The sequence below is a fragment of the Sabethes cyaneus genome, chromosome 1, assembly GCF_943734655.1.
Source record: "Sabethes cyaneus chromosome 1, idSabCyanKW18_F2, whole genome shotgun sequence".
Taxonomy (NCBI): domain Eukaryota; kingdom Metazoa; phylum Arthropoda; class Insecta; order Diptera; family Culicidae; genus Sabethes; species Sabethes cyaneus.
The window spans coordinates 85,361,025-85,386,945 of NC_071353.1; the positions used below are offsets into that span (position 1 = coordinate 85,361,025).

Here is a 25,921-nt window from a genome sequence, read left to right on the forward strand (position 1 = left end):
TCGGATGGATCGTACGGCCGACCAAACAAGGGCAAAAAGGGCAACCATCGGCTAGTGCCCCTAGGCGCCTAGGCGTCCTACACCAACCTACCGGGGGCTAACTCGCGAACCGATTTGGGGGGAAGAGCTCATTTGGGGACGCACACTTTCCGAGGGCACATGAATAACGGAAAACACCGTTTTGTCGTTTAGTTGGCCTTCATTACACAAGCTATCTTATTCTAGAGGTTAGTGTCGTGGGGGGTATCTTACTGCATGCTGCTCTCGTTTTCTTTTGATTTCTCCTACGGCGTACGTTCAGAGCCGGCGGCTGCTGATTTCAGCGGTTCCTCAAACCGCCTGCGGGTGCGTCGAATTGGCTACGATGATGGACACAACGTGGTGAGTTGGTCGGAAGTGTGCTTTCAGAATCCGACAACCGTCAGATGTCACACAGTGGGTGGTGTATAGGGCCACAAACAACCGGTAGCGATTTCTTGTGTGGTGGGTACGGTAATGGTTTGTTTCTCGGTGCTCAGGTCATCCGATCGGTGGTGTATAGGGCCACGGACGGTCGCAACTGCTTGCGACGTGGGTATTACAACTCCACTCGGCTGGCTTCGTGGGAGATCGGGAGCCCACTGAAGGTCGAAAACGTGGGGAGGCCGACTGACGATGGTCGCGCTCTCCGGCCCTAGGGTTAGAATTCCGTTTGAAGGAGGATGCTTCAAACGGATTGAACACGAGGGTTAGTACGTTTATACATAGGGTTTGGTATACAAATATTTTTATCGTTCACATACAATTAATCTATCATTTACCTGTTGGTATTTTCGTTCGTGTTAAAACTAACCAAACTTCTTCCTGCTGTACCTCTATAGCTTCTACCTGTAACACGGTTGTAATTTTAACGTCACCATGCTTTTTTTTCATTTTTATTAAATTCACCTGCCAACCGTATTTTTACTCAATTTCACTTTCTTTTGCTATCCGCTTTTACAATCCATCAGTCAGCTAACTTTACTCAACTAACTTTTCAAGTAGCTTCACTTCTTAACTATTCTTCTCTTTTATCTTCCGGCTTACTTCACCTTTTTGTGCGTTCGTGTTATCTATTAGGTGGTTGTCTTACAAATGGCTCTTTTCCCAGACTTTTGAGCCTGCCAAGCACAGGACTTTCGACCGGGGCCAATGACCCAACTTCGGCTAATTTCGCCAGGTTTCATCCAGTGGGCATTAGCAGGGTTTGTTTACTGTCGCGGTACCCTAACCTTTTTTCGAGGATAACTACAGGTAACGCGACAAGGCTTTTGGTGAAGGTTGTGTGTGGGATTGGTTAATAGGGTTTGTTACCTATTTTATTTTGTAACCTCGTTACATGTCTTCTTTTGCTGCCTTTACTTATGAACAGCTACTATGTCGTTTAGTAATTGTTATTTTAATTGAAGGTATCGTCCCAACATGGTAATATGTTGAGAATAAATTGTACTACTTTCTGAGGAGAACTAGCCCATATTGTGGGGTGTTTGGGAGGTATGAATTTATTTTATGATGTTTTGAGACCCCTCACCCCTGTGGTTGGATGATAAGGACTCTCATACAAATAAAACAGATATTTTTGTTTATGTGCCATATTTTCTGCTATGTAACAAGCGGTAAGCTGTGAAAGTAAACTAGTAAAACCTTCTCGGAGCAAGAGACAGTGAATCGATACCGCACACTTACGTGCCTGTTGCCATTCATGTCAAAACAGAATGGCACTTCATATTTCCGATGAACGTGCTTTGGCTTTAATGTTATTTGTAACCAATGGCCCTTTTAAAGGCCACAAGCGAGTTAAAGTAAAATTATTGAAACATGTCAAGCTACGCACAATCATGTTTAATACAATAATCTGTGGGCTGGTCGTTCATTACTATTTCAACCTTTATGATGTACACAAGAGATTTTTAAAAGAAATATCTATGTCTCAATGGTTGCAGGCGTTGTACTTATTAACCCATCAAAGCCACCATTGCATTCAATGGAGAATTAAATTTGAATATTTCGCTCTTCTCTTTCAAACATTCACTTAAACAATGACACTCACAGATTCTTATAAACATACATATGCCAGAAATGCAGTTTACATTAGTTTTTGATCTAATGATCTGATATAGTCCTACGTCACCCTTTCGTTCAACCCTTAGGGATGTATACCATGTAGTTTTTTAATAAAATAAGTATTATGTTTCCGATTGCGAGAAACCATAATAAATAACCATTAATAAATGTGCACTAATTCTTTCATAGCTTTACTTCAATAAAAATATTGAGGGTTATTAAAATATCCCGTCAAATATCAACGCCTAGTTTGGCTTGTTCATCAAAGTAAATATCCTCACCATCTGAACTAGTAACAAAAACAAAAGAAGAAAGTGTACCATACATACTTACACATTTTATTCCTTCTGTTGCACTGCATTCATTCCATTATGTACAAACACTTATTATACTCGGATTTAACGTTTTCAACAATTATGCACCAAAGTATAAATGCGATGTTATTAGCGTGGTCCACCTCACTTCTGCATCACTGCTATATAACTAGCTAAACCTGTTATGTACGGTCAGTACCTTTAGCTTCATGAAATTATTTGACCGTACGTACAATTAGTAATACAATAATAAGCACTTTAACGCGATGAACAATCAATTTATCATTCGCACGCTTTTCATGTAACCGGTCTTTAACATTTTAGAGCCACGTTCGAATAGCCATTTGGAGTTTTATAACTTTATTTCCCAAAAAATATATACCTACAGAAATTTGACTGCACCGCAACAACCCATTTAGTTTATTCATCCAAAGTACCAAATCAGCGTAGTAAAGAGTATACCAACCTAGCTAGTAGCGTAGGTAAAAATTAAAATGAAATACAAATTTGCGATTAAAACTCAACCTGTAGCATCTCACGGGAATATTTAAGTCGAGTGACAATATTAATTTATTTCCGGTAACACGACGTTCCAACACAAAATATATAGTTTCTCGAGTTCTTGATTATTTTCTTACACACTGTCAGTTTGTTTTCATAATTCTGTCAATAAGATATAATTTTTACGAAAGTCAATAAATGATTATTTAATTGATTGCTTATAAACGTTGCAAATGCTCAACTAAAATAGCGAGATACAAATTTGCGCTAGCTACTTCAAATAACACGGTCGTTACGCAGACCAATGAACAATAAATTTGACTGCCGCTGTTTGCGATGCTGACGAAACGACTAAAGATGCCGAATGACGTTATTTAACTGGAGTCATGAATCTTCATATCCTGTTGCATTAGCAAACATCGCAGTCGGTTGCGCTTCGTACCAAAAACCCGAGCATGCGCTCTTGGTAGAAGAATGCTTATTTGACGCATTCTTTCTATTGAAAATTAGAGATGAAATGATCTTACATTAAATAAAAAATCTCCAAAAGGTCACAGTCAACGTAAAAGTGACCATCAATTGTTTTGTACCTCGTCACCCTGTTGACGAAACAGTGTCTTAAGGTTCAAACACGCGTTATTAATTTCAGGGATTTCGAAGGCACTTTCTATGCTTAAAACATAACTCTTACGTGCACAAAAATTTATCAATGTGTTCTGACAAACGCAAAGAACACAATGATAAATTTTCGTGAACATATCTTTTGTTTTGAGCTTAAAAACTGCTAGTAAAATCCTAGGAATAAAGGACGCATTTTTGAACCTGAAAAAAATATAAGTAAATGTACAATTTAATATTATTTGCTTTATGTTTCAAAATGCTGCAACATTGGTTTAAGCATTATTGTTAAAACTTTATAATAACCCATAGGGTATTTCAGAGTGCATATGGGTCATTCCACGCGAAGTGTCCGAGTCACCTGTAATCGACCTTCACGGATTTCAACCTAGAACTCCCCCCCACCTTGATTAATGGGAGCCCCCCTCTTTTTAATGAATAGCACCATTTTTGCTAAATTCTTTTGCTTATATCTCCGTAGCTATCAAATTTAGAAACAAACTTTCTTCTGCATTTTCAAGGACAATTTTCCAAGGAATCCGAAAAAGATCAGTTCAGTTCAGATCAGTTTTTGGCAACAGTGCTGCCAAATATTGTTATTTTCGATTTGAAAACTAAATTTGCATTTTTCTTTCAATGAAGACAATTTGATTTCGAAAATTTCAATACCATCGTATTCCTGGGACTTTTTGCCTTTCTACTATATAAATATCGGTAGAGCGGTGATCAAATCGTCGACGTATTTTTTGATAAATGGAATCGGTATATCGATCGCTTCTATCACATAATCAAGTAATGTTTCCATTACCAGATCGGCAAGAGCAGGACTTAAAGGATTGCCCATAGCTGTTCCTGACTTTTGCCGGAAATGTGTTCCCCGGTAAACGAAATAACTGGATGAGAGATTAAAGTCAATTAGATTGGAGAAAATATCTATGTTTTTGATTGTTGTGTTTTTCTCGATCGAATTCCAGTTATTTCTTACCGCTGCCATAATCAAATCTCTCGGTATGCAAGTAAACAAACTGACGACATCGAACGAGACCAACACATAGCCTGTTGGAAGTGAAATGTTGTAGATGAATGAACAGAATTCGTACGAATTTTGTACGTTATATTTGTTTTGGTCGATCGATAATCTGATAATGTTTGCAAGATATTTTGATAAATCATATGTCGGGCAGTTGATGCACGAGAGTATGATTCTCAATGGACTTCCCGGTTTGTGAATCTTGGGAAGTCCATAGATTCTTGGACAGGTTGCGTTATATGTTATTAGCATAGACCTGGCTTTTTGGTCGATCATTTTTTGATCGTGTAAAGCATTAACAAGCTGGTTGTTTTTTGTTTGCACTCTGTTGGTCAAATCCGTATCTATCCGCTCATATGTATCGTCGTCATCGATAAGGGTTTTCATTTTTTCTTCATATTCTTCTTTCTTCATTATTACGGTTTTATTTCCCTTATCGGCTGGTACAATATATATGTCGGGATTGTCACGGATGAACTTTTTGGAAATGTGGTAAGCTCTCATCAGGAAACGGTTGACAGAATCAGCTGTAGGATCAAGCAGACCGTTTTTTCTTTTGTTTAAATGGTTTTGAATGATGTTGGTAAAACGGTTTCGGTTTGCTGCTTGTAGCGATTCGTCGGTTTCAAGTTTGAGAATTGATTCCAAGTCTGCTATAATCTTGAAGTACGGGACTTCTCGATTACTTTCGAAAGGCAAGGCAAATTTGGGGCCATAACCCAGAAGAATCATTGTTTCTGTAGGAACAATAACTCGGTGGTATTTTGAATCCAATTTTCGTTTACAGAGAAGTTAACAGAAGATTCAATTTCAACTCTGGTAAGCAGACGTTGAAATTTATTCTCAGATTTAGCCATCAGAAAACGGCTTTGTCTTTCGAGGTAAGATTCTTGTGACCGAAAAAATGAACTGTAAGTGTGCGAGGGGGTTACCTGTGTAATCTGTCTAGTCAGAGCTACTTTTGTTAATTCTAATTGTTTCACTTTGTGGTAGCTGTCTTTTATCTCGATATTTAGGATGGTGCGTTTAAATCGGTCCACTGCTTGTTGCAATTTTCTTATGTACGGGCTAGCGTCTTCGAGCAGTTCATTTACGCATCGGAAGGAATTCTGGATGTGTGCTGGGTAGAGTCCGGATCTTTTACATCGTCGTAGAAATTCTCTGCGGTTCAACTGTGAGCTCAATCTGTCAATGGTGTGAGCGTACTTTTTAAGCAATCTGCGTTGTGGTTGGGGAAAACTGTTGTAGAAATTGGAGTGTCTCGGTACTTCTCTTGTCGCCATTGTCAAAAAATACGTCGACGATTTTATCACCGCTCTACCGGCTGACAAGATCGAATACGTGAAGCGCACGCTCAATACGTATGACCCACACATTCAGTTTACGTGTGAGGTTGAAAACGAAAACCGATTGCCGTACTTAGACATGGTTCTAATAAGAACTGGTGAGCAGCGAATCGTCACCGATTGGTACCGCAAGCCAATCTCCAGCGGACGTATGTTGAATTTCCTCTCGTTTCACCCTCTCACCCAAAAGCTAAACACGGCCACCGGCTTTATAGGAAGAGTATTTAAACTATCGACATGTAAATCTTTTGATGAGAAAAAGAACGTGGTACGGGAATATTTGAAAAACAACAACTATCCCAGTTCATTGATAAATCTTCTGATCAACAGATTTGCCACAACAAATTCACGTACCAGTTCAAATGGTGAAACGGAAGGCGAGGAAAAAGTATATCGATCGCTTCACCACGTAGATGTTCTCACTCCCGCACTTGCGAGGGTCGTTCACAAACACCAGAAAAATGTTTGCCTTAGTTTCAAATGTGCCAAAGCAAACGCAGCGCTATTTTCAAAACTTAAAGATCCGACATCTATGCTTTTGAGACGCAATGTGATATATCGCATTCCCTGTGCAGATTGTGAAAGTTGTTACATTGGACTTACGACACAACAACTAAAGCAACGTTTGTCTGGTCATCGATCTTTGATAAAGCGTTATCAAGATTTCAAGCAGTCAGACTCTGGACAAAATGAAAACAAAAACCCGAATTAATCCACCTAGCGGCGTGACCTCGCCTTTCTACTGCCACAATAATCATTATTTAATTTTTCAGGAACATCTATAATTAACTTGACTATTTTTTTAAATATCCGTTCCGTATTCCTCAAAATTCTTATTTGTCAGTGAAATTCACAACGTATTGCGTAGAACAATTATATTTTCTTTCCTTGGGTGCGTAAATACTTGTAAGCGTCATTTATGTTACTTGATGAACACCTTATTTAGTTTTATAATCGGTCGGCCTTAACTTTCGGGCTTCAGAGCCACATACGAAACTTGTTTTGAATTGACAATATGAAATATGTGTTCATAGCAGATTTTTTTATATTTTGATATTAATACCATGCGTTCAAAAGTTAGCATCTTTGAAAAACAAGAGTTCAGAAAAATTATTATACTTCGCTTTTGAAGAAAAAGGATATCGACAACAAAATAATTAGTCTCAAAATTTTACTATTAGTTTGCTTGGCTTCAATTTTGCAATATATCTGAATTAGAAAAAACTGAATAGAGCATTAGATATGAAAAAGAGAAATTGAACTTTTTCTTAGCTGGCGCTCTTTCAGATAATAATTTTTGCATGAAAATCAAAACTTAAGCTTCTTTTGAATGTACTTTTATGAAAAAATAGACTTGATTAGCTTGATCGCATCGTTTTTACAATGTTAGAGGGTTAGGAAAACAAGATGAGTTCGAAAAAAACTACAAGGTGTACAGCCCTAAGGGTTGTACGAAAGGGTGACGTAGGACTATATCAGATCATCAGATCAAAGACTAATGTAAACTGCATTTCTGGCATATGTATGTTTATAAGAATCTGTGAGTGCCATTGTTTAAGTGAATGTTTAAAAGAGAAGAGCGAAATATTCAGATTCAATTCTTCATTTAATGCAATGGTTCATAAGTACAACGCCTGCAACCTATGAAACATAAAGGTTTCTTTTAAAAATCACTTGTGTGCATCACAAAGTTTAAAATAGTAATGAATAATTAATTTCTGTTTTATTTGTGTGAGAGTCTTTATCCTCCTACCACAGGGGTGAGGGGTCTCAAACCATCATAAAATAAATAAATTCAAAATAAATTCAAAACCCCCACGTGCCATTCCATTTGCTGGATTAGTTCTAAAGTTATGAGGAAATTTATATTTCATTTGTATGAGAGCCCCCCCCCCTCTTAGAAAAAGAAGGGGTCTCAGTACACCAAAGAAAAACATATTACCTCCAAAAACCCTCACATGCCAATCTTGGTTCCTTTTGCTTGATTAGTTCTCAAGTTATGAGGTAATTTGTGTATTATTTGTATGGGAGCCCCCCTTCTAAAGAAGGTCTCAATTCACTATAAAAATCCTTGCCTTATAAAACTCCCACATGCCAAATTTGGTTCCATTTGCTTGATTAGTTCTAGAGTTATGAGGAAATTTGTATTTCATTTGTACGGGAGACCCCCCCCCCCCCTCCCTCGTAGAAGAGGAAGGGTTCTCAGTACACCATAGAAAAAATTCTTACCTTCAAAAACCTCCACATGTCAAATTTTGTTCCATTTGCTTGATTAGTACTCGAGTTTTGAGGAAATTTGTGTTTCATTTGTTGAGAGCCCCCCCCTCTTAGAAGGGGAAGAGGTCTCAGTACACCGTAGAAAAAAATCCTGCCTTCGGAAACCCCACATGCCAAATTTGGTCCCATTTGCTTGATTCGTCCTCGAGTTTTGAGGAAATTTGTGCTTCATTTGTATAGGAGCCCCCCCTCTTACGCCCTCCTTAAAATTGCTTTCTTGCCCCCCTATAAAATTGCTGGTCATTTTATCTATCCAACGACATATAAATCGTTTAGTTTCGTTCAGTAGTTTAGTAGTTATTAGCATTTGAAATCTTTCATTCAAACGTTACACTTTAATTCTCGTTTTCACAAAGTGCTACCCAGTCCCAGTATAGTAAACAAAGACGTAGTCCTACGTCAATAGTGCAAAAGCTGCGCCATAAACATGCTTCAGAATGGGAAATATGATCGGTATGATTTCCAGTGCTTGTCATTTTTGATTTATTTATTAAAACATGATACATGACATAAGACATTGTCCTTTAAAATGACACTAACGAAAACAAATCGTACAAAGTTACTACCGTGCAACGTTTACTTCCTATTTTTCATATAACATTTCTAAGCTCTAGTATCTATGGATTGAAAAGAGCATCTATTAATGCGCAAAATTTGTATGAAATTTGTATAAATTTATTTGGAAAAATCAACTCACTAGTATTTTAATTCTCTACACCACTACACCTACATGCTTAAATTAACTGATTTTCTTCGCTTTTTGCTTTTCTTGTACAATTGTGAGTAACAGCAAGTGAAGAAAATGACAATTGAAATGTGAAATCAAAGAAAAGAAAAAACTTTTCGATTGAATCCCACTATTTAATATTTATTTGCAACAGATACGTAGTTCGCCTACGACGTGCAGGCTTCATCAGTGTCTTATTTCAAAGCGTATACGTATCTGTCGCGAATAAATATTAAATAGTGGAATTTAGTCGGTAAAAATTTTTTCTTTTCTTTAATTTCAGAGTTCGTATTCCACTAAGAGGCTTCAAAAACTTCAGACAATTGACATGTTTCTCACTTTTCTTGAATTTCAATGCAAATTTAAAAATTGCAAATTGTCACCACATACACATACATACATACATACATACATACATACATACATACATACATACATACATACATACATACATACATACATACATACATACATACATACATACATACATACATACATACATACATACATACATACATACATACATACATACATACATACATACATACATACATACATACATACATACATACATACATACATACATACATACATACATACATACATACATACATACATACATACATACATACATACATACATACATACATACATACATACATGGCCGGTTAAGGCCCTAACTCAGCGAGGTTAAGGCGCCGAACAAAGTCGCATTCGACTTTGCGCGACTCCGAATAGCCATTACGATGGGAGCGGGAACTCTTATCCCTACCTCCACGCGGTACCGGCCGGGACGCAACTGGGCCTAGGGTCAACCAAATACCAGTCTTTGGTTGCACCCTCAGTTGTGTGCTAACAGGGAAAGGGGGGCACTTTGTGCCTGAGGGTAGCGTGGCGTAGTGGTGTAAAGAGGCGAGCGGGGCTCAACTCCTATAAGCCAGCTGCGGGCGCCGTAGTGTTTGCGGTTAGCGTGGCGCAGTGGTGTAAAGAGGCGAGCGGAGCTCAATTCCTATAAGCCAGCTGCGGACGTAGTAGCGTCCTGTTAGAGCTCAGGACTTTAAGCAAAAAAGCCAGGTCAGGAGTGCCATGGGCACATTAGGATCGGTTCCAGGAAGATCCTAATTACGGTGTACTGGACGGGCGGGAATAAACGTTTGGATTTGGCGCTACAGGGCTGACGGCTGTGCTATTCTATTACCTTATGTAAGGAAGGGTGATACCTTCCCGAAACGGCGAGTAGGCTAATGGTACAGCTGCCTTCCGTCCCGTTAAAACCGTGGCTGGTCTCTAGGTACGTTCAAAGCTCGTCACTCACGTCAAAGTGCGGTGGTGTAGGCTCAGATGATACATTCCTGACTAACGCCGATCGGATGCTGACATCCCTGCCCCCATGAAGGGTAGGGGGGAGTGTCCCTAGCCATGGCCTCCCTGCTTGCATAGATCACCATGGGATCGTTAAGGCGACTACACAATTACGAGTGGAGATAGCGGCCTAGAGTTGGGACCCTTTCGAATGGACAAATTTTTAAGTTTCAAAGAGGGATCGAATACGGGTGCTACTAGTGGCAAAGATGATATCTTTGCCAAAAGTAGTAAGTTGGCTAGGTCACCAACAGCAAAGACAGGTAGCCCCCCGTTATCGGGGGCGCGACCCAAGAAGGGAAGCCCGCCGAAGTCGGGGGCACAGCCCATACAGGGAAGCCCCCCGAAAACGGGAGCGATACCGAAGAGGAAGTTGACACCACCTAGGACTAACACCCCAGTTAGAACGCCGGTGGCCATCGCTGCCAGCTCAGCCAAGAAGGCGAGCGACAGCGGTAGGCAAATGTCAACGGAGGGCATGGTGCACCCTCCTGAGGGCGAAGTCGGGCTTCCTCCAGCCAGTAGCAAGCTGGAGGAAGCCAAAAAGTTGGTGGACGAGTTGTACTCGTTCATCAACTCTAGGTCAAATGTCCACCTCGACATTAAAAAGCTGGCGGTGAGCCTCCGCTCTACCGTCATAGCTGCCGAGGTGGAGAGGCAAGAGCTTCTGCAGCGATGCGAAATCGCCGAAGCTCAGGCCATAGCCGCTAAGGCTGTGGCCATGCCTAGTCAGGCGCGTACGCCGCTTGCCAAGCGCAAGGCGGCTACGCCCGACCATGGACCAACGCTGGTAGCCAAGAGGCAGCGGACTTCGGCTCGCGCCTCTACCAGCGAACGTGCGGAGGCGGTCCCGGATGGTGCTTCCGGGACCGGGGAAGAGGATTGGCAGGTGGTTAGGCGTAAACCGCCTAAACCGCCGAGGCCGAAACCGAGCGAGGCTGCGGCTGCAAAGCCAAAGCCAAGGCGCGTCCATAAGGGCGACGCCTTAGTAGTGAAGCTGACAGGCAAGCTGTCGTATGCTGATCTACTGCGCAAGGTTCGTGTGGACCCCAAGTTGCAGGAGCTTGGGGCCAACGTTGTAAAGACCCGCCGAACCCAGGCAGGGGATATGCTTTTCGAACTTAGAAAGGACCCAACGGTCCAGAGTTCGAATTACCAGGAACTGGTTGAGCAGTCCCTGGGCGAAGCGGGCCAGGTCAAGGCGCTGTCGCAGCGTGTTCTGGTCGAGTGTAAAAACCTCGACGAGATTACGACGACAGTTGACCTGAGTGAGGCTATGCGGGATCAGCTTAAGGTTGATGTGGCACCCGCAGACATCCGCTTGCGGAAGGCATATGGAGATATGCAAACCGCGACCTTAAACGTGCCAGAGGCAATCGCCAACAAGATGTTGGCGTCTGGCAAAATTAAGGTAGGATGGTCAGTGTGTACACTGGTGTCGAAACGGCGTATCGAACGCTGTTTCAGGTGTATGGGCTTTGGCCATCGGGCGGCCAAGTGTAAGGCCCCCGATCGGTCCAAGCTGTGCAGGCGGTGCGGCGAAGATGGCCACTTCGCCAGGGGATGTAGCAAACCCCCCAGGTGCATGCTCTGCACAGTCGATGCGGGAAATAAGCATGCCACAGGTGGTCCACTGTGTGCGGCTTATAGGCGGGCATTGCAACGATAAGGGTGCAGGTTATACAGATTAACCTAAACCACTGTGAAACGGCACAGGAGTTGCTTTGGCAAACGGCAGCCGAGACGGGGTGCGATATTGCCATTATCGCGGATCCCTACCGGGTCCCCCGTGGAGGCGCTAACTGGGTTATCGATAAGGGTCGAATGGCAGCGATCGCTGTGATGGGTAGATACCCGATCCAGGAGGTGGTGTCGTCCGACCAAGAGGGGTTCGTGATCGCGGTGGTCGATGGCGTCTGCATCTGTAGCTGCTACGCTCCACCTAGGTGGTCGCCGGAGCAGTTTGACCGGATGCTGGACGTGCTCACCGACGAACTCACGGGCCGCAAGCCCGTTGTCATTGGAGGAGACTTCAATGCTTGGGCTGTCGAATGGGGTAGCAGGTGCACTACTCCGAGGGGACAAAGCTTGTTGGAAGCTCTGTCCAAGCTAGATGTAAGTCTGGCTAACGTGGGATCCGTCAGTACCTTTTGTAGGGGGGTACAACAATCGATCATCGACATCACCTTCTGCAGCCCAACGTTGCTTGACAACATGGGCTGGAGGGTGTCAGATGAGTACACGCATAGTGACCACCAAGCTATACGGTACACGATTGAACGACGGGCGCTACGGCCACGCGGGGCGAAGTCGACAGGGAGGAGGTGGAAAGTGAAGGCCTTCGACAAAGACCTGTTCGTTGAAGCACTCAGTGCAGAGAGCACCCGCTCGAACCTGAGTGCTCGTGAGCTGACCAACGTCCTAGTACGGGCATGTGATACCACTATGCCTAGGACGGGGCAGCCAATGAACGGTCGTCGCTCGGTATACTGGTGGAGTGATACCATTGCCCAGCTCCGTTCCAGGTGCCACAGAGCGAGAAGGCTAGCGCAGAGGGCCCGGACCGATGCAGATGCTGAAGCTCGGGGAGTTGATCTTAGAGCGGCAAGGTCGGCGCTTAAGAAAGAGGTTAGGCGTAGCAAGAAATCCTGTTTCCAGGAGCTATGTCGCGATGCGGATTCAAACCCCTGGGGTGGTGCATACCAGGTGGTAATGAAAAAGATGAAGGGTACATCTGCGCCGCAGGAAACCTGCCCCCAAAAGCTGAAAGTCATCGTGGAAGGGCTCTTTCCGCAACACGATCCAGTTTGGTGGCCTCCGACCCCGTACGGTCAATCGAATGATGTCCTCACTCCGGTCACGAATGAGGAACTCATCGTAATTGCCAGGGGTTTGAAATCGAAGAAAGCGCCCGGTCCTGACGGGATTCCGAACGAGGCACTCAAAGCGGCGATCCAAGCGTATCCCGATATGTTTAGAGAGACGCTTCAGAGTTGCCTAGAGGTATGCGAATTTCCAGACAAATGGAAAGTCCAAAGATTGGTACTGCTGCCAAAGCCGGGGAAACCGCCTGGTGATCCCTCGTCGTACAGGCCAATTTGCCTATTGGACACGCTAGGCAAATTGCTAGAGCGGGTAATCCTAAACAGGCTGACGCCTGTAGTGGAAAGTGATGTCGGACTGGCAAACACGCAGTTTGGCTTCCGTAAGGGGAAGTCCACTGTAGATGCCATAAAGTCCGTAGTGGAGAGGGCCGAGAAGCCTATGAAACGGAAAAGGCGAGGCGACAGGTATTGTGCTATAGTCACAATCGATGTCAAAAACGCCTTTAACAGCGCTAACTGGGGTGCAATTGCGTTAGCGCTGCATAGGATGAGGGTACCGGATCATCTATGCAGGTTGCTTAAGAGTTACTTCGAGAACCGGACGCTAGTGTACGACACGGCGGATGGGGCGAAGAGGTACAAAGTGACAGCGGGTGTTCCACAGGGTTCGATTCTCGGCCCCACGCTTTGGAATGCCATGTACGATGGGGTGCTGAGGCTTGAACTACCCACCGGGGTCGATATTACTGGCTTCGCCGATGATATCGTCCTTACGGTGGTAGGCGAGTTTCTAGAAGAGGTGGAAATGCTGGCATCAGACGCCATAAGCATAATAGAGGGTTGGATGGCGGGCGTCAATCTGCGATTGGCCCACCATAAGACGGAAGCTGTGATGGTCAGCAACCGAAAGTCGGCCATAGAGGCAAAAATAATCGTGGGGGGACAGGTGATTGTCTCCAAACGAAGTGTGAAGTACCTGGGTGTCATGACAGACAACAGGCTGAACTTCACCAGTCATGTGGATTATGCTTGTGGTAAAGCGTCAACGGCGGTCACTGCTCTGTCTAAGATCATGCCGAACGGCTACGGTCCTAGCAGCAGTAAGAGACGCCTGATGGCCAGCGTTGCCATGTTGGTGCTACGATACGGTGCACCGGCGTGGGCCCCGGCTTTGGAGAGTAAGCGCAATCAGGCATGCCTGAACAAGGTGTTCAGGCTGTTAGCATTGCGCGTTGCGTGCGGCTACCGTACCATATCGTTGGATGCGATTGGGGTTATTGCAGCCATGATTCCAATATGCATACTCCTAGGTGAGGATATCGAGTGCCATAGGCAGAGGAACGTCAGGGGCGCTAGGGACAGAGTTAGGCTGGACTCTATTAGGCGTTGGCAGGCGGAATGGGATCGCACCGACCATGGTAGGTGGACCCATAGGCTGATCCAGAACATATCGTCCTGGATCGGCAGAGGTCATGGTGAGGTAAACTTTTTCCTTACCCAGTTCCTGTCGGGTCATGGATGCTTTAAGAAGTATCTACATACGCGCGGGCGGGCAGATTCACCCTTTTGCCCCGTTTGCACGGTAGCCGAGGAAACGGCGGAGCATGTGATCTTTCACTGCCCGCGGTTTACGTCCACTCGGCAGGTGATGCTTGCGGTCGTTGGAGAAGACACCAACGCCGACAACATCGTGCAGAGAATGTGCGCTGAGCAGCGTGCATGGGGTGCCGTCGATAGGGCGGTAACCGCGGTGATAACGGAGTTGCAACGGCTAGAACGTTTGCAACGACAGGGCCGACATAGCTTGCTAGGGTCAGTAACGGGCTGATTGGGCAGCCCAGGCCCTAGGTGAAGGGTAGTGGCGGTATGAAATGGCAAGGGTGTTGTGTGGACCCACACACGCAACGGACAAGTCGGAGTGCTTCAGCACGTCCTCCCTCCTGAAGTAAAACCTAACGGTAGTTCCGGGAGGGGTTCAGGAACGGGCAGCAGGAGAGTTTTTAGTAGGTAGGCGCATGTTGGCACCATGTGAATCCTATTCGGCACCGCGAAGGTGCTGTCTATGAAGATTTTCTCCCTGCATAAACAATACAAAAAAAAACATACATACATACATACATACTTACATACATACATACATACATACATACATACATACATACATACATATATACATACATACATACATACATACATACATACATACATACATACATACATACATACATACATACATACATACATACATACATACATACATACATACATACATACATATATACATACATACATACATACATACATACATACATACATACATACATACATACACGCACACATTGAATACAATCAACATTTGATTGATATGTTTTGATTTCACACGTTTTAACGGTTTAATATACGGTGCTTAAGTGTTAAAGTTTGAATAACTTTTGAATGAACCGTCCGATTTTCAATAACTCGGTTTCGTTTGATAGATCTTAGCAGTAATTTTCAAATAATAATAAAATGTGTGATGTTTTTCATTGAATTGATGCTTATATGTTACAAAAATATGTTTTAAATACTATTTTTTCACATTTCTTTATGTAACTTTCGAACTACAGGTCCAATCGTCATGAAATTTGGAAGTTAAGGGTTTGCAAGACTCCTCTTTCATATGCAATCAATTTTGTTCAAATCGGTTAAGGGATCTATGAGATAATGAAGTCCCATATTTTTCGTATTTTTTTAGATAACTTTTGAACTAAAAGTCCGATCAGTATGAAATTCAATAGCGACCTATGGGACACCTAGACCTTTCATTTGACACTAAGAACATTAAAATCGGTCCAGCCATCTCCGAGAAAAGTGAGTGAGATTAAAAGCGTAACATACACACACACACACACACACACACACACACACACACACACACACACACACACACACACACACACACACACACACACACACACACACACACACACACACACACACACACACACACACACACACACACACACACACACACACACACACACACACACACACACACACACACACACACACACACACACACACACACACACACACACACACACACACACACACACACACACACACACACACACACACACACACACACACACACACACACACACACACACACACACACACACACACACACACACACACACACACACACACACACACACAAAATGCTCAGTTTTCGAAACTGAGTCGAATGGTATATGACATTCTGCCCGCAGGACCTTTTTTCCATTTCCGGTTTTCCAAGTGATTTCTATACCTTTATACTATATATTTATATAGTAGAAAGGCAAAAAGATGAATTTAAGAAAACTGCACTCATGGTTCACATTATCAAACATGATCACAATTTTGATTTATCCAGAGTCAAAATCATAGACCAAGACAGTAGAATTCAAGCTCTACAAATTTTGGAAATGTGCCATATCTTTTCTGACAATTCTACAGTGAATTTTAGAACCGACACCCAGCCACGTAGCCAGAGGTGGGGGCCAGGAGCCCTATCTTGGCTCCTAATACTCTATATGCATATCTTACTGCTTATAACTATAACACATCACAATAAATTTAATGTATTGTAGTTCTAAACGAAAAAATATGCATATAAAACGGTTTAAATCAAAATTGGGCCCCTGGGCCCCCCCTTCTGGCTACGTGGCTGCCGACACCGACAATTTGAATTCTACCTACGCTGGCATTTTACACTCTCTCGCTCAAAAATTCTGATCGTAACTCTCAGCCAAGACGTTGCTCTTTAGCTACGCCATCTCTGTTCTTATTAGTTTCCAAGCGTTCCATGCAATCTTTTCTTGAAATTTCGCCATCTCACACAGTCATTTGAAAAGTTTCATTCTTCAATCTGTGTCCGATGTGCCCGGGTAAAATCTGTGTTAGTTCTTCTTTTTAAAGTCAATAGTTAGCCAAAAAAGAAAACACTATAAATGTGCTGCTTTTTCAGTGTAGAGAAACCGACAACTTTATATACAAAAATGACACAAATTACTTGACAAAGAAAATATTTGCATACGTTGTGAGTAGTTAAATGTTAAATGTTAGACTTGTATAACTATGTTAAAAATTTTGTAAATCAATAGCTGTCCTGAGGATGAAGGGATACCCTTCGAAACGTCGACAATAAACGAAATATAAATATTTTCGCACGAAACCCGTGACCAAATGCCAGTACCACATCTATAATTTAGTGCAAGTTTTGTATAAAAATACGAAAAATATGGGACTTCATTATCTCATAGGTCCCTTAGCCGATTTGAACGAAATTGATTGCATATGAAAGGGAAGCCTCTAAAAACCTTAACTCCCAAATTTCATGACGATCGGGCTTGTAGTTTAAAAGTTACATAAAGAAATGTGAAAAAATAGTATTTAAATCATCTTTTTGTAACATATAAGCATTAATTCAATGTAAAACATCACACAATTTATAATTATTTGAAAATTACTGTTGAGATCTATCTAACAAAACTGAGTTATTGAAAATCGGACGGTTCATTCAAAAGTTATTCAAACTTTAACACTTAAGCACCGTTAAAACGTGTAAAAGCAAAATATATCAATCAAATGTTGATTGTATTCAATGTGTGTGATGTATGTGTGTATGTATGCATGTATATATGTATGTATGTATGTATATATGTATGTATGTATGTATATATGTATGTACGTACATATGTACATGTGTGTATGTGATGACAATTTGCAATTTTGGAATTTGCATTGAAATTCAAGAAAAGTGAGAAACATGTCAATTGTGTGAAGTTTTTGAAGTCTCTTAGTGGAATGTGGAATACGAACTCTGAAATTAAAGAAAAGAAAAAAACTATTTCCGACTAAATTCCACTATTTAATATTTATTCGCGACAGATACGTATACGCTTCGAAATAAGATACTGATGAAGCCTGCACGTTGTAGGCGAACTACGTATCTGTCGCAAAAAAATATTAAATACAGTAGGATTTCGAATTTGGCAAGAAATGCGTGTCACCTATGTTGCCAAAATCGAAACCGTGCCAAAATCGAGATCTTTTTTTGATATGACAAAATCTTGAATGAAATTGACTAAATGTTATTAATCAACGATTGCAACCTTTTTATGTCAAAAAATCCGCCAAGAGCTATCCGTGCGGTGCAAGTAAGTTTTTGGCGACCTACGGTAAGACGTAGTCCTACGGTAATAAAAATATTATTGTTCGAAACATTCTATAACCGCAAACTTTTTTTCATGAACACACTTAGGCCAATAATTTTTCGTTATTTAAAGTAATGCGGAAACTGACTGATATTTATGCATACTTTTGGAAGTAAAATGTTTTGTGTTGCCAAAAACGGATACTTTTGTTGCCAAAAACGAACCATGCCAAATTCGAAATCCCACTGTAGTGGGATTCAATCGGAAAGTTTTTTCTTTTCTTTGATTTCAGATTTCAATTGCCATTTTCTTCACTTACTGTTACTTACAATTGTACAAGAAAAGCAAAAGGCGTAGAAAAGCAGTTAATTTAAGCATATGTAGGTATAGTGGTGTATGGGATTAAAAATACTAGCGAATTGATTTTTCCAAATAAAAATCGTTTCCAAATAAACGATTTCGGCGCATCAATAGATGCTCTTTCCAATCAATAGATACTAGAGCTTAGAAATTTTATATAAAAAATAGGAGGGAAACATTGTACGGTAGTAATTTTGTACGATTTGTTTTCGTTAGTGACACTTTAAATGACAGGAATCTTATGTCATGTATCATATTTTAATGAATAAATCGAATTGACAAGCACTGGAAATCATATCGATCATATTTCCCATTCTCAAGCATGTTTAAGGCGCAGCTTTTGCACTATTCGACCTCATCTTGTTTTCCTGACCCTCTAACGGGATACATTGTAAAAACGATGCGATCAAGCTAATGACTATCTTTTCATGAAAGTACATTCAAAAGAAGCTTTAGTTTTGATTTTCATGCAAAAACATTATCTGAAGGAGCGCCAGCTAAGGAAAAGTTCAATTTCTCTTTTTCATATCTAATGCTCTATTCAGTTATTTTTTCTAATTCAGATATATGTATTACAAAATTGAAGCCAAGCAAACTAATAGTAAAATTTTGAGATTAATCATTTTGTTATAGATATCCTTTTTCTTCAAAAGCGAAATACAATAATTTTTTTGAACTCTTGTTTTTCAAAGATACTAACTTTTGAACGCATGGTATTAATATCAAAATATAAAAAAATCTGCTATGAACACATATGTCATATTGTCAATTCAAAAAAAGTTTCGTATGTGGCTCTGAAGCCCAAAAGTTAAGGCCGTCTGTAGACCCGTTAGAGGGTTAATTTCTAATTTTCTATATATATTCATTCAAGTCTGCAAACATTATCTTTGGTATTTACATAAATCTATAAATCTTTAAATTTCTATAAATCACGTAAATACTATAAAACTAAATAAGGTGTTCATCAAGTAACATAAATGACACTTAGAAGTATTTCTGCACCCAAGGAAAGAAAATATAATTATTGTACGCAATACGTTGTGAATTTTACTGACAAATAAGGATTTTGAGGAATACAGAACGGATATTTAAAAATATAGTTAAGTTAATTATAGATGTTCCTGAGAAATTAAATAATGATTATTGCGGCAGTAGAAAGGCTAGGTCACGCCGCTAGGTGGATTAATTCGGGTTTTTACTTAAGAAACACTCATCACCCCGAGGTATTCTTAGCCGATTCCGAGATACAGCGTTTTGAAATAAACAACACCCAATTTATCATGTAAAATTACAAGCAAAATAAAACTTTTTGAAACATGAGCAATCTAAAGACACTTTGCGCTGTTGTGGAAACACATAAACATACTGTTTATATAGTCTATATAAACTATATAAGTCTGTTTATATAGTATAACATAGTCTTCCCTAACAGTGATACCAACTATTATTAGGACACTATCAATCCATATTAAATATTTAATCAGTATTAACATGTACGGCATTGACAGTATTAATATATTTTTATTTCTCTTAATAATTCTTTCCTTCTGCTTTTATTGCTTATTTCTATGACACTATCTTGAATGCTGTCCCTGATTTTGATTCGGAAATAGTTTTCATTATAACAGTGTTGGTACCAGAAGGAATTGCAGCATGCGTAGATCGGATACCAGGAATAGACCAAATCATCATACCGTCAATTGACAGATACTGGCGCCCTTGTTTACATTTTGGAAAATTTTCCTTTTCGTTTATAGCGAATGTAGCGTGTATTTTAACATTTTAAAGGCATAATGGCGTTTTAAATTTATCCTAATGCTGTTTAAAATAACAAACTTGCCGTTTAACAGCTGAAACTTTTTTGGACTCTGCGGTCTGTTTGTAAACAAGGGCGCCAGTATCTGCCAGATGACGTCACCTTGATTTGGTCTATAGATGCTGCTGACTTGAATCGTTCCTTCAAAATTTGTTTTTCTTCGCAGCATTCTGCGGCCGACACGAATTTCACATTAAGTTTACAATAGATCATTTTGCGATGACGTCATTTTTCCGTCAAATGACACCACTTGGTGGTTTGTTTACATGTTTTTGTCACATCCAGCAATTTCGATTTGAAATTTCGTGAAGGATTACTGCATCAGTTTTTGTAAAATGCATGTACGGCACTTTCTCTTAAATAAAAACTATAAATTTTTATCATCTGCCGGACAAAGATAGAAAACTCAATTCAAAATTTAACACCATGTAAACAAACCACCAAGTGCTGTCAGAAAAGTGTGGTTAGGAGCTCCCGTGTAATGATCTATTATTTAGCGTCCAATTGTGAAGTTGTTTGGGTGTCTGTACACTCTTAAATGATTCTATCCGTAAATAAATCGGATTTAGCTAAAACTAGGCTGAAACTACTCAAAATGCCATTAAAGTTTACAAACTCAGATTTTGAGTAGTTTTTCAACCAAAAAAAATCGCTGGAAAACGTGGAAGGTAGTTGTATTGTGCTCTAAAGTGTCTGAAATTATAGTACAATTCAGAGGCAGAACAACTCCTTCCTGTCCGATATGTGCCGCAAACAGATGAATCGTAGCCTGACTACCCAGGTAACCGCTGAGCACTGAATTAAGCTTGAAAGCTGCTCTATATTTGCAAGTTACATGCTGCCAGATATAATTCAGCATTGTCAAAGCATAGTAGCTTTAAAATGGCATTCTCAATGCTGAATTAAAATTTACTTGAAGCACTACGAAAAGCTGATTCGATGCTCTAAGCAAGCTTTATTGCCGTTACCGGCATCAAAAGAGATTTTGAACACTGCTCACACTTGCAGGAAATCTCCTTGCGAACGTACGTGTGATAACAGAAAAAATGTTTCCCTCTCTTTTTATCTTACGCAAAATCCTGCGCCACCGATTGAATAAACATCAACACGAATCTATAGGGCATATGCATACGGATAATTGGCCTTGCCAGCGTTGAAAGAGATTTCGTAGGCTGCTCGCACTTACAGGAAATCTCGTGCCGAACTGTCAACGCGTGAGTGTTGACAAAAGCAAAAATACTTCCCTTTCTTTTTTTCTCACGCAAAACCCTGAACAATATCAGCAACGCTGGCAAGGCCAATATGCAAGAAATATTTCTATACATGTATGCCATCACATAAAAAGAAAATAAAAGGTAGGTAATTCTCCCAAAGCGCAACTTATGGAAAAAATGGGAAAAACAAAATCTTTCCCTCCATTCCGCCTTGATAAGCAAATCTAACATCCGAGTTAAGAATTTCGGTAATTTAAGTAGAGCTAGTGGCAGCTGACTCGCAACTACCGTTTACAGATCAACTGGTAAAGGCGTTTCCCTACTCCTCCACTCCAAGCCACGTAATCGACAGATTGGCTGGCGGTTCAATTCTAACCGAAAAAGAAAATAACAAAAAAGCAATCTTGAAACGACAACAAAGTACACCATATAAGCAATAACAGAGAGGGAAGATAAAAAAAGGATGTACAATATTTTTCGCATTTTTTTATGTTTGACGTTTTACCGTTACGCAACAGGCGTTACGTTTTATGACATTCGTAAATCTCCAAGCACTAATGTAGCCGGATATTTCGCCAAAACCGGCTTTCTAGCAGCTTTTTATAGACATCCCAGGTAACCAATAAGCATTAAAATAAGCAGTAAATCAGTCGTTTATTAGCATCCCTGGCGTTTTATACTGCATGTTGTTGTTTATCAGCTTTTTGACTGTATAACTGTTGTAAATTGGCATCCACAATTCTATTTAAATTCTTCTTGTTGGTAACTAGCTGCAAATAAGCATTGTCAGCACTATAAGAGGGCTGGCAGTAAAGTAGCCGCATATTTTGCCAAAATAGCATTTAAGTAGCATTTAAGGCAACTTAAATGCTTATTGGCTTGCTTTTAAATTGCATTGGAAATGCTTATTGGTTACCTGGGATATTCAACTATGCTGCACGATATGGTGTGCACCATAGGCTAATAAAAAGCTAGATTTCTGCTTCTTTAAGTGCTCACTTGTTACTTGGGTATTATTATAGTGAACCGACTATACGCTATCTTGGAACACAAATGAGAAATTTTCGGAGAAATCGGCAACAACTAATGCCTTACCCTCACGAAGATTATTACGTACACTTTTAAGGTGATACGGTACTAAATCCCAACATGACCGAAAAAATTGCGTCCTTGTGAGGATATAGGATGTCCGACCATGTTGGATATCGTTTCACCTTAAAGAACTCCGCTTGTTGTTTTGAAACGTAGTCATGTTCGCAAGTACATCTGGGATTGTATCAAACAACGTTTCCACAAAAAGTTCGACCTCCGAAACATGACAGTCCACGCAAAATCTCTCTTACTGAGACTAATATTTGTATTGGATTTGCTTGATATCGGTATCATCAAAATATGACCAAACAAGATCTTTCAAAGTGCTTAGATCACCACATGCGGACTTTTTGCATAAATTTAGGAAACATGTCTCTGTTGGTGGATTGCACAGGCATCGTTTCAGCATATCTCTGTAAGGTTTCAAACACTTTGATCCCATCAATCTCCATTTGATCCAAGCGGGCTCCTACGAATTTCAGTCTGAAATTTTCATGAATTGCACACACGCACACCGTGTGTGTATCTGTTCCTGCCAACACGCACTCTGGTGGCCGAGATTCTGCAAACTTCGAAAATCCAATTTTTTCATTCGGGAACTTTTCTTTATACAGGGCATATATTTCTTTCAGATTCACCAAAACTAAACGCTTCTACTTTAAAACACGAGTGATCAGTATTTTGCATTTTGCTTTACGCAAGCAAATGGTATTGTTGCACCGTTGACATTGTGTCACCTCTGCTGCTGGTCATCTCGCATGGTTAAAGGCACGAGAAACTGGGAATTGCTTGTTTCAAAACGCTATATCTCGAAATCGGCTAAGAATACCTCGGTGTGATGAGTGTTTATTAAGTAAAAAAGTCCGAGGAACACGATGGTGTTGAAATTTTCGAGATCAAATTGTCTTCATTGAAAGAAAAATGCAAATTTAGTTTTCAAATCGAAAATAACAATATTTGGCAGCACTGTTGCTAAAAACTGACTGTGATTTTCGGATTCCTTGGATAATTTTCCTAGAAAATGCAGAAGAAAGTATGTTTCTAAACTTAATATGTTCGGAGATATAAGCAAAAGAATTTGGCAAAAATGGGGCTATTCATTAAAAAGAGGGGGGCTCCCATTAATCAAAGGGGGGTCCAATCGGAATCCGAGAAGGTCGACTAGGGTAACCAAATTGATTTGGACCCCTACATGAATTGGACCCTTTCAACTTATTTAGCCGCATTACTACGTAGAAGCTCTAAATTCGATTGGTTTGATACCTTAATAATATTCTTTGGATTCTTTTCTAAGCCTGAATATTTTCGGATCACTTTAAATTGCTTTTATTTATCTAAAATTTACAATCATAAAGTGTATTGTCATATACCGCTCGCAATCCGACGTAGGTGAAGAAGAAAAGATGTTTGCAACACATTTTCAATTTGTTTTAATAGCTGAATTCAATGAATTCGTATTGATGAAATCAGTTAGTTTTATTCTGAAAGACGTATTTTACGTGGTTTCGAAGGTTTCTTCTCAAGATTTGTCCAAAATACATTTTGGACACTGTCTAAAATAAAGTGAGAGGGTCCAATATATGAAAACTACATACTAAATAAAAATGTCTATAGCACATTTTTATCGACAAATAGATGACCCTACAACACTTTGGCTTTTAGGTAAGTTGTTCTAAAAGAGAGTCTTGCATGATTTGCATAGCAAAACAAGGTTAATACACATTTTATTCCAATAAATGTAAAATTACTTCCACTAGGGGTCCAAATTCGGTTGGTTACCCTACACGTTTGTAGGGGAATGTCCCCGGTTATGAAACAGGTTTTGTTTTTTGGCCATAGCTTTTGATCGGATCATCCAATTTTAAATCTTTTTAAAGCATTTGAAAGTTTAAATGTATGCCTATCTTTTTTGTATATGGTTTTTGTTTAAAACACAAAAGTTATATCAAAATTTCAATACATGGTTTTTTGTGGCTAAAAAAAAGTATCCCCGGTTGTGAAACACCTCGGAAAATCGTGAGAAAAGAAAAGAAAATATAGAAATATCGAAGGAAAATAAAAAATTAGAATCTTTTTTTCATGGAAAATATTAAAAATACAAAATCATTGATTAATTTCTTCGTTTAATCGTCTAAATCTACATCGCAAAAAATGTATGTAAAAAGCTAGCGCATTTGAAATGCCCTGGCGTGATATGTGTGTTACAAGGAATTGAGTTTTTGCTAAACTTAAATAAATCCTACTGCTATTAAGACTCATAATACCCCAATTAAAGTTATGTATGTTCAATGAAGTATAAAATAATTGATTTTCAATATGTTTCACAACCGGGGAACTTCACTGTTTCATAACCGGGGCGGAGGTCATATTGCAAAAAAAATTATATAATTATTTTGGAATCAATTATTTCACCTAAAATTCGCCTGTGTGATGAAATAGAGGTCCAAAACTAAGCTTATAGGCTTTTACCTGACCTTTTTTATTCCATTTGATACACAAAATAATCAATTGCAAAACATGCGAAAAAACATTTTTGGGTGTTTTTTCAAACACCTTTCCTACAAATCATTGTAAATATTGAAGTTTGACCGTTGTTTGCTTAAAAGTTATATTACTATGAGACTAGACGTTGACAGGAGTTTGACAGCACTAGGATAATAAAAACCCGAATTAATCCACCTAGCGGCGTGACCTAGCCTTTCTACTGTCACAATAATCATTATTTAATTTCTCAGGAACATCTATAATTAACTTGACTATATTTTTAAATATCCGTTCCGTATTCCTCAAAATCCTTATTTGCCAGTAAAATTCACAACGTATTGCGTAGAATAATTATATTTTCTTTCCTTGGGTGCGTAAAAACTTGTAAGCGTCATTTATGTTATTTGATGAACACCTTATTTAGTTTTATAATCGGTCGGCCTTAACTTTCGGGTTTCAGAGCCACATACGAAACTTGTTTTGAACTGACAATATGAAATATGTGTTTATAGCAGATTTTTTGATATGTTTTACCTTTGTTATACTATAACAAAGGTTTAGAAATTGGTGGAAAAACACGAAATTGAACCGAGGCCCCGAGGCCGACCCAAGTAACAATTCCAAGTTTTATTACGTTCGTATAGTGGTTTTCATGACCAATTTCTTAAAACTGCTAATAAAACTATGAGCGCC

At 40.1% G+C, this 25,921-nt stretch overlaps 1 protein-coding gene across 1 annotated transcript in view; it reads right to left on the minus strand.

The window, feature by feature from the left end:
- Positions 1-4,215: 4,215 nt before the first annotated feature.
- LOC128745905 (uncharacterized) overlaps positions 4,216-25,921 on the minus strand; it is a 53,086-nt gene continuing 31,380 nt past the window's right edge. Inside the window, exon 3 of the mRNA XM_053842970.1 lies at positions 4,216-5,282. Coding sequence (XP_053698945.1) covers positions 4,216-5,282 — 1,067 coding nt within the window. The remainder of the gene's footprint in view (positions 5,283-25,921) is intronic.